Source organism: Rattus rattus, chromosome 16 (assembly GCF_011064425.1).
Source record: "Rattus rattus isolate New Zealand chromosome 16, Rrattus_CSIRO_v1, whole genome shotgun sequence".
NCBI classification, from domain to species: Eukaryota; Metazoa; Chordata; class Mammalia; order Rodentia; family Muridae; genus Rattus; species Rattus rattus.
Genome location: NC_046169.1, coordinates 29294881 through 29304364, shown reverse-complemented (window position 1 = coordinate 29304364; position 9484 = coordinate 29294881). Strand labels below are relative to the sequence as shown.

The following is a 9484-nucleotide window of genomic DNA, read 5'->3' as shown; positions in this document are numbered from 1 at the left end:
CCAGTGTGGAAGAAAGCCTTCTGGCTGCTTTTGGGTCAAGGTGTAGAACTCTGGGCTTCTCCAGCCCCACATCAGCCTGTACACTGCCAGGCTTCCCACCATGATGATAATGGACTGAACCTCTGAACTACTAGCCAGCCCCAGCTAAATGTTTGCCTTTGTAAGAGTTGCCATGGAGTCTCTTTACAGGAATGAAACCCAAACTAAGACAACTATGTAGTCCAGGATGACCTCAGACTGATCCCCCTGCCTTAGCCAGGAGTTCTGGGACCACAGGCTGGTGCCATGATACCCAGATTGGGGTTGAGACCATTTTAGAACGGGCTCTGGTGGTGTTTTATTGAAAACAGGAAGGGTATCTTATCCCGAGAAGTGCTACTAGGCCTTTTCTGGTAACAGGTTCTGCCCAACTGTGCTTGCACTGTTTCTGGTCTTCGTCAACTTGTGTGAGGCAATACCATATCCAAATTGTTCATACAACTTATTGGAAAATATCCTGGCCTGTTCTCACATTTAAATTAAAAAAAAAAAAAACAACAACAAAAAACCCACGGTTCAGGTTCTAAACATGTTTAGAGTAAACTCGCATCTTTTACAGACAACATTCTGTGAGCAGTGCCATGTGAATGGCTCCTGCATTGGTGTTTTTCCTATCTGGCTGGATCCTGCTGAGGGCATGGAGCCAGATGCCGTCAGCTACAGTGTCTGCTGTCTTGTGAGGCACTGAAGGTGTGCACTCAGCCGATGTCACTGCATCTCTCAGTGATGCAGCGCGGCTGGAGGGTCCCTGCTCCTGTGCCATCTCTCCTCAGCTTTGCAGCCTGTAATTAACTTGTTCTTCCAGAGACTGAGTTTCTGAAAACCATAAGGTTGCTTCACCTTGCTTCTAGAACTGGGACCAGGCCTCAGATGTGACAGCAAGAGTAAAAGGATTCTTCAGGGCCTCTAAAATGAGCCCTTGGCATACAGGTCTGAAAGTCCCATTCATTGTTGGCCCCTGGCTGGCTGGAGTGGAAAGGCTGCTCACCCTGCACAAGATGTGCTCCCTGCATGTTGGCAGGAGGGGCTCTGCTCACAGGTATAGCTTGATGAGCTCGTCACTTACAGCGGATGGTGTCAACACACCTAAGTCCGTAAACAGCAGTGTGATGAGGGATGGGGAGGTGTAGTCGACCCATGGGTGTTCCTCTTTGAGGTCCTGTCCAGCCTGCACAGACTTCAGGGTGTCTGCCTTGTACTGAGGAAAGGCAAGGAGAGGAGAGGACCTGGTTGGCTGGACTGGCCCTGCATCCAGGCTCTGCACTGCTGAGGCCCTGGCTCGAGCTGTAAGTGAGTTCTTGCCAGGGCTACCCCCGCATCACCTGTGCAGCAGGCTGGCAGGGACAACATGTCCAGGATACCAACCCATCCCACAGGAAAGGAAAGGCCAATGGAAGTACCTGGCCAAGGTCACATGTATGTAAAAGCAGAGATAGGACGAAGAAACGGGTTCTGCTACCCAGCAGAGTGCTATGTAAATGAGGTTTTGCCCCAGTGTGCCCAGGTCCAATCACCATCCCCACTGGAAAAGCACTGGAGGAGACAGCAACGGGAAGGGGAACTTTCTGGACCATTGTGGTTTCAGGGTAGAGTCAAAGATCACTGTCAAATACATAAAACTTACCTTAAACTTATCTGGGACATCTTGCTGGTTGAGTGGAAAGAGCCGTACAAACTTGAAACTTTCTGCAACCACATAGAAGGGCTTGTTCTGGGCTTTGGCACACACGGCCATCTGGTTGGTTCCGATCTGAGAAGTCAGGGAAATGGACACCGGGTGAGCTTACATAGCTCAATGAAGCAGAAGGAAGGAGAGTAAGTGTAATTAAGGCATGGCCATCAGAACTATTGCTTTTTAAAGACAAGTTCTTAATGTATTTCTTTCTGGCCTTGCATTCAAGATTGTTTTAAAACTTCTAATCCTCCTGCCTCCACTTCCCCTAGTGCTGGGATTACTTGAGTTCCGCTAGAGTTGGTCTATCTAGTGCTGGGGTTGAACTCGGGGTTTCAACATGCTAAACAGGCATTCTGCCAGCTAAGCTATATTCCTAACCCTCAAAGAGGACCTTTTAAGAAAGAAAACAATTTTTCTACCCAAAGTACATGAAAAGATGCCAGGGTCACCAGTCAGGGAAAATAAGTGCAGTCTAAGATAAGCCAGCACTTTCCACTTCTGGGGGACTCAGACACTTGTGGACCAGTGTACATGGCAGTATCCTACACCACAGCCAACAGCAGGAAAATCCAAGTATCCACTACAAGTGAACATGGGCACGTGGTGGTGTTATGACAGAATGGTACTCTGCTTGAAAGGACACAGCAGTTACATACTGCACTGTGGCCACCGAATCATGTCAAGCTCAAAGTCACGAGCATCCTGTGGATGTACTTATTTGTGGTCCCCTGGACTGGAAAAGTCAGTACAGAGCAGAACACAGGTGGCCAGGGACATGAGAAAAGGCCATCTGAGACAAATAGTAAGTTTTTTTTTTTTTTTTTTTTTTTTTTGGTTCTTTTTTTTTTCGGAGCTGGGGACCGAACCCAGGGCCTTGCGCTTCCTAGGCAAGCGCTCTACCACTGAGCTAAATCCCCAACCCCATAAATAGTAAGTTTATAAACACTGTTAATAGTGTGGTGTGAGTGTGCTGAACGCCAGTGAACCAGGGACTTCGGACGGTTTGTGCACAGCTTAACATGATTAAGGTGTTTGTCACAGACAGTTTCCAAAAACTTTGTAAGCGACAAAGAAATCGCAATAAGCCCTGGGGATGGAAGTCCTCAATCAAATGGAAACAAAACCAGAGACAATTCCAAGCTGAATCCAGTTTGCTGGGGTATGGTGGTCATGCCTATGATCTGAGCACTTGGGGGGCACACACAGGAGTTTGACCATCTGAGGCTACCCTGAGCTATATAATACCCTGTCAAATCCAGGTCCAAACGAAAGGACCTATTGTATATAAATGCAAATGCTAAATTCACCAAGACCAGCCTCCAAAGAAGAAAGCCAACCAAGGTCTTGTTCAGGCTGCCGGGGCTTCTGGGAATAGTGACAGTACCCACCTTGTTAATAATTCCTCCATTCTCTACCACTCCTTCAGCACCAACGATGACAAGGTCTACTTTCTCCATGATATAGCTAAGGAAATGGGAAGGGAAATACTGGGTTGGCCAGGCTCTCAGATTCACCTGCCTCTGCCTCCCGGTGCTGGATACCAGGCATGTTACAGCTTACTTTTTAAGACAGTACCATGAAGATGCTTATCCCAGAACCCCCAACCGCTTAAATAGTGAGCTTTCTTTTCAAAGGATTACTATTTGTTAGTGACAGACGCTGATGACCCAGCTTAGACAAGGCGCCCACTGCACAGCCAATATGCAGACACAGAGTGGAGGATACCTTACTGCTGACCATAGCCTGACCTTTACCTTTTACTCTGAAAACATGAGCAGCTAGGCTGAGGCTCATGCCAGCACCCAGACACTCTGAGGAAGGACTGGACAGGATTCAAACTCTAATCTGAAAACTGCTTGGAGCCAGCAATGTAGGTACACAGAAGAGTCACACTTACCCAACAGCAGCGTCCAGCACCACAGTGACAGGGACATTGAGGTGGCAGAGGGCTTTGGCCATTTTCTTACTAGAGGTGACATGAAAACATAACATATTTCAGTGAGATCCCACAGTAATGCATGATGAATTGATTTAGACAAAGATACCCTGTAGCCTCAATGGCTTAAGGGGCAGACCCTGACTCTGGACCAAGGAAGCAGGAACCAAAGTTCTTTAATTTTTGTTTTTTCAAAGTTGTTTTTATTTTATGTGAATAGTGGTTTGCCTGCATGTATGTCTGTACACTACATGAATGCTTGTGCCTGAGGCCAGAAGAGGGCATGGGATCCTAGAAATTACAGATGGTTGTGAAGCTGGGGCTAGAAATGGCTCAGTGGTTAAGAGCACAGGGCTGGGGGTTGGGGATTTAGCTCAGTGGTAGAGCGCTTGCCCTAGCAACTGCAAGGCCCTGGGTTCAGTCCCCAGCTCCGGAAAAAAAAAAAAAAAGCACAGGCTGCTCATCCAGAGGACCCAGGTTCAATTCCCAATCCCCACATGGCAGTTTACAATGGTCGGTAACTCTGCTTCCAGGGAACCCCCCACCCTCACACAGACATACATACAAGCAAAGCACCAGTGCACATAAAAGAAAGAAATCTTTGAGGATAGTCAAGGCAACACAGAGAAACCCTGTCTGAAAAACTACTGACTTGGAGGGTGAGCTCCAGAGTGCCCAACTAGCCTGGGCAGACCAAGATTCACTTCCTAACAACACAAAGAAAACAGAACAAAGTTTGCTTTTCTTGATTTCTTGAGATGTCAATCACCAATTCTTCGATTGAAGTTTTTCATCTACAGTGTTCTAAGGTTCCTCTGACATAACTACTTAAAGAAAAATCCTTAAAAAAAAAAAAAAAAAAACCTAAAAACTGGAAACAAAAGAAAAACACCACAGCCTGCACTGTGCCCCTGGAAACCCACGGGGCTTCCTGGCCAGGGGAAGAATAGTCATGAATGTGTCCAAGGCAATGCTTATTCACTGCCTGTGGTGAGGTACTTGCCCAGATAAATCAGGCTGTGACTCCGTGATATACACACTGAAACGTTTCTTGGCTGCCACGGCTTCTTCCAGGACCCTCAGGACAACTCTGGAGTAGGCGTGAGTCAAGATTCTCTATGGAACACGAAATCTCCATCAGAGGAGTTAGCTGCCAGCCAGTCACTGCCCACCCTGTCTGCACTGCCATGACTCCTGCTTGTCAGGTGAAGCTCCAGTATTCTACAAACGAACTGTGGTCAGAAGGGTGACATGACAGTACACTGAAGTTCAAGCCCACTGAGCAGTTCAACATTTCTGCCCAAGAAGTAGGGCATGGGTCTCCCCACCAGCACCCCAAAGGCACATAAGCCAGTACACCAGGGTTGGCTTCCCTGGCAATAGATACAGAGTTTGCATATTTGGGGTACAGGTGCCCAGAAGGATAGGTAGTGGCGGTGGTTCCACGAGGCCAAGGGAGGCAGGCCCTAGGTGCCTCTTCTTGTCACATGTCCCACTACTGCAGAGCCACCTGATTTTTCTAGAAGTAAAAGTCTAGTCAGTAGACACAAGCTGAGCTGACAAGTTCTTCCAAACTGACAAGCACATACAGACGCCGGCCTGTGGTGCAGATGATGACTTGTGACTCACACATGGCCTATGCTCTAAGAAAGAATGCCGAGGACTACAGAAGGCCAGTGGTAGACAAGACTGTCATAACTGCTCACTAGAACCGTGGGTACCCAGGCCTGACCTTAGACCTGAGGCGTCTACATTTAACAAGCCCACGGGTGACCCGCCCCCAGCTTCCAGACCCTGCAGGTCTGCTCTGAACCCAGCTGTAAGGTTAAGAGCAGGCTGCTGTGTGTAAGATACCCACACTACAGCTACACGCTGTGAGCCAAGGAGCAGGGGGGTCATGGCCCTGCCTCCAATGGCCCAGGTCTGTGACACCACCATTTACACAACCTCCCACATATTTAATAGCATACTTCAAAGGTAAGACGCGCAGTAAAACCCAGGGTGAGATCTAAAGCCAGGATGCAAGTAAATACAGGCATGGTCTGTGAGGCTGTGGTGGTAGGAGGCTGTGCTGACGGCACCCTGCCTTCAAGAGCCAGTTTTTCAGAGGAGGCATCTTGGACAGCATGTGCTGAAGCCGGTTTGTGAGCATCTGAAGGGCCCAGACCATGGACAAAAGAGCAGCAACTGCGGGGTTGGGGATTTAGCTCAGTGGTAGAGCGCTTGCCTAGCAAGCACAAGGCCCTGGGTTCGGTCCCAAGCTCAAAAAAATAAAAAAAATAAAAAAGAGCAGCAACCGCACGCAGGTGACAGGAACACAGGGCTGACCATCTGGAGGCGTGACCTGGAGGCGTGGGTAAGCTGGAGACTGGCTGAACCTGCTGTTCCCCATTTAACTAGGGACAGTTCCACCCAGTGCCGATGCTGGCTCAAAGACGCTTGGCAGTGACCACAGTGACAGCTAGTCTGAGCAGACTTGCTTCAGCTTAGAGGACCACGAACTCAATCACCAAAATCAGAGCAAGTGAAATGGCTCAGTGGGTAAAGGTGCTGTCACCAAGCTTGATGACCTGAGTTTGATGTCCAGATCCTACACAGAGGAAACAACCAATTTCCTCAGACCTCCATATACTCACTGTGGCACCTACGCATAGTCACACAAACACACGAGGACGAAATGTGATTAAAAATGGCTTACTGAGAGGCTATGGGTGGAGTTCAGCGGTAGAACATGTCTAGCATATTAGAGGTTCTTTTTTTTTTTTTTTTTTTAAATCTTTTTTTTTAAAGATTTATTTATTATATATAAGCACACTGTAGCTGTCCTCAGACATACCAGAAGAAGGCATCAGATCTCATTACAGATGGTTGTGAGCCACCATGTGGTTGCTGGGACTTGAACTCAGGACCTCTGGAAGAGTAGTCGGGTGCTCTTAACCACTGAGCCATCTCTCCAGCCCAGAGGTTCTTGCTTTAACCTCCAGCTCCACATAAAAGTGAAACGCTTATTAAACCAAGACACGCTCATGCTGTCTCACGTTCTCCCGGTTCACAATGAGGAGCCTCTTGTGATGTCTGTACTTACAGAATGCACACTGCACAGAGCATCTCATTCACTCCTCGCCCAGCCTGGGAGCTGCTGCCCTTATTAACATACGAGAAGAGTTCAGGACAGAGAAGAGACTGTCCGTGGTCCCAGCAGTAGGTGACAGAGCCAGGATTCCAGGCCCAGCGGTGACCCCAAAGCTCTGGACTCTAGCAGCACAAAGGAGGAATTCACTCACCGCCCCGTCTTTGATAAAAGCATGGCATAGACTGGCAATCTTAGTTCTCGACAGGGATATTCTGCTCAGGAAAAGCTCTCCTCTCTCGATCATGATCTTTTTACATTTGGAGTAGTCCTGGGGAAGAAGGAGCAAAGTGAGTGAGGAAAGAGCTGCTACTAAAGCTTTCAGTGTCTGCACCGGAGAAGAGGGATCCCGAGGGAGGGTGGGGCTTACGGAGTACTCCAGGGAGGTGAGGCTGATGAAGCGAAGGAAGAGCTCCCCGCCAGAGGACACGGCCACCGAGGAGTCCACACCGCAGAGGGTTTCTATGGCTTTGGTGAGATTTGCTCTCAGGCCCTGGATTGTCTCTCCTGCAATGAGGAAGTGAGGAAGGTGATGTGCACTTAGTGTCAGGGCCCTTGCTGGTCTGCACTTCATCCACTCTTTCACAGAAAACTGGAAGCTTCTCTGTGCCAGCCACTGGGAGATGCTGCACGAGAGGGGGCTCTGCTCTCATGGAGCAGGAAATAAGCACAGAGCAGACAGACAGACACGTTACACACTGGAACAAGGACAGGAAAAGGCAGGATGACGAATACGGTCAAGCTTCTTTACAAGGCTGGCCTCTTGCATTAAAGGCCATTTAAACGGGGACTTAAAGTTATCAGTGATAACAAGGCCCAAGAAAGGGACACACTTGGTTTAAAAAACCAAGAAGGTCAACGAGATGGCAAAATGGGCAAAAGGCTTTGTGGTGCCAGCCTGGTGATCTAAAGAAAGAAGGAAGCAATTCTCGATAGCTGTCCTTGTGCACGCACACTCACACACACACACTCACACACACATACACGCACACTCACACACACATACACACACACTCACACACACATACACGCACACTCACACACACATACATGCACACATACACGCACACATACACCCACACTCACACACACACGCACACACACACATGCACACTCACACGCACACTCGCGCACACATACACACAACACACACACGCTAATAATAAAACAGAGAGTAAGGGTCAAAGAGGCCAGCCAGGCTAGGCTAAGGTATCTGCAGCAAGTGACAGCGTGACCGATAATTACTGAGCAGGGACAGACATGATTCGTGAGACAGTGCAGCCTCCAAGGTACCTGAGTGTATATATACCAGGAAGACATGTGAGGCTGTGTTAGAGAAATTCCCCTCTTGGCCACCCCAGGAGAATGAAAAAGGCACATCCTTTGTATGAGTAAGAGGTCTTGTTATACTCAGGATCTTAAGGTTTTTCATACTCAGTAGGTCTCCATGGATACTGTTACCAGAATTTAGTCTGGGACATTACAGCACTGCACAGAGTCAAGGACAAGCTAGGAGCTTGGTACTCCTCTATAAAGCTAAATTATTGCTCTAATTTAAGCCGTTTGGCTAAGGTTGTATGGTGGACGCTAGTGTCGGGGACTATTTTGTAGGTGGATAGGAATACTTTCGGAGAGAACGTAAGGGTTTCCTCCAGGCCGACAAGTCTACCATGGACAGAGAGGTTGGGCTTAAGACTGTACATAGACCCACATGTCTCCCTGTCCACATTCCTAATAGCCGTCTGAAGACTTTCCTAAGGCCCAGACTGTTCGAGGCTGACCCTTCATACCTTTATCTCTCTTCAAGAATTCCAGCAAGGTCTGGATGGCAGCCACCGCCGAGGCCATGTTAGGGTCTCCTTTCATCTGGGACTTAAAGTACTCGATTAACTCTAAGGAGAGAGGAAGAAAAATGGATCATCATGTGAACCCAGCAGGATGAGGCCAGAGAGCTTGGTGACAACTGCTGACCTTAAGAGTAAGAAGCAAACGCATTTTAAAAAGCAGCTTTTAAAGTTAAAAAGGGACAAATGTTGCTAGGGATAGAGAAGATACCTCCTTACTGTTGGCAGGGACATACCTCTCCCATTTTAAAAACAGCTATTGGTGCACAAGGCATAGAATTTAGGGGCTAAGACCGGGAGCTTGTATTCTATTGCAGTCTTTTGGGCAGTGTATGCCAATCAAGTCTACGCAAGTACATAAACATCAATGTTTACACTTCACTTTCAACTAAAAGCAATCTATTAGTTTGTTTTCCACTTAATAAATACATTCTGATAACTACAGTGGACGGGCAAACCAACGATGCCTCATTTCTTCGAGCAGGGCAAGGCGCTTCCTAATGCTCACAGAGGACACCGGGCTGCGAGGGCCACCACACTGTCTCCGAGAGCCAGACTTTTGGAGGCGGCCCCTCGGAGAGCGTGTGCTGAAGCCAGTTTGCGAGCTTCCGAGGGACCCAGACCACGGACACAAGAACAGTGACAGCGGGAAGTGGCTCGAGTTTGGACAACGTCGCCCTGAGCTCAAGCTGCCCGTGCGAGGCCGGGACCACGTGTCCCCGCCGCTCTGGCTAGACACTCACCACCGTCCTCCATGGCTTCCTCGCGACGCGGACCACAACCCCGCCAGCAGCAAAGCACCGCCTGACAGCGTGTCGAGCTTCTCACGCATCATTTCCGTCGCCTCCAGGTTACGTTTA

The 9484-nt window shown here is 48.6% G+C and overlaps 1 protein-coding gene across 1 annotated transcript; it reads right to left on the bottom strand.

The window, feature by feature from the left end:
* Positions 1-554: 554 nt before the first annotated feature.
* Eif2b1 (eukaryotic translation initiation factor 2B subunit alpha) lies at positions 555-9458 on the bottom strand. The gene is made up of 9 exons (XM_032886674.1): positions 9368-9458; positions 8571-8672; positions 7151-7287; positions 6935-7051; positions 4654-4766; positions 3612-3680; positions 3103-3178; positions 1664-1789; positions 555-1237 (listed from the first exon to the last, which is right to left on the bottom strand). Exons 1-9 carry the CDS (start codon positions 9378-9380, stop codon positions 1073-1075), a joined length of 918 nt encoding a protein of 305 aa, XP_032742565.1. The 5' UTR covers positions 9381-9458; the 3' UTR covers positions 555-1072.
* Positions 9459-9484: the final 26 nt, after the last annotated feature.

Excerpts from the sequence above, each read along its gene's own strand:
- Eif2b1 (XM_032886674.1), bottom strand. Across the intron at positions 4,767-6,934 it reads CTTTTATCAAAGACGGGGCG|AGAATCTTGACTCACGCCTA; the intron begins GTGAGTGAATTC and ends CGTGTTCCATAG. Across the intron at positions 3,681-4,653 it reads TCACAGCCTGATTTATCTGG|TAAGAAAATGGCCAAAGCCC; the intron begins GCAAGTACCTCA and ends TGTCACCTCTAG.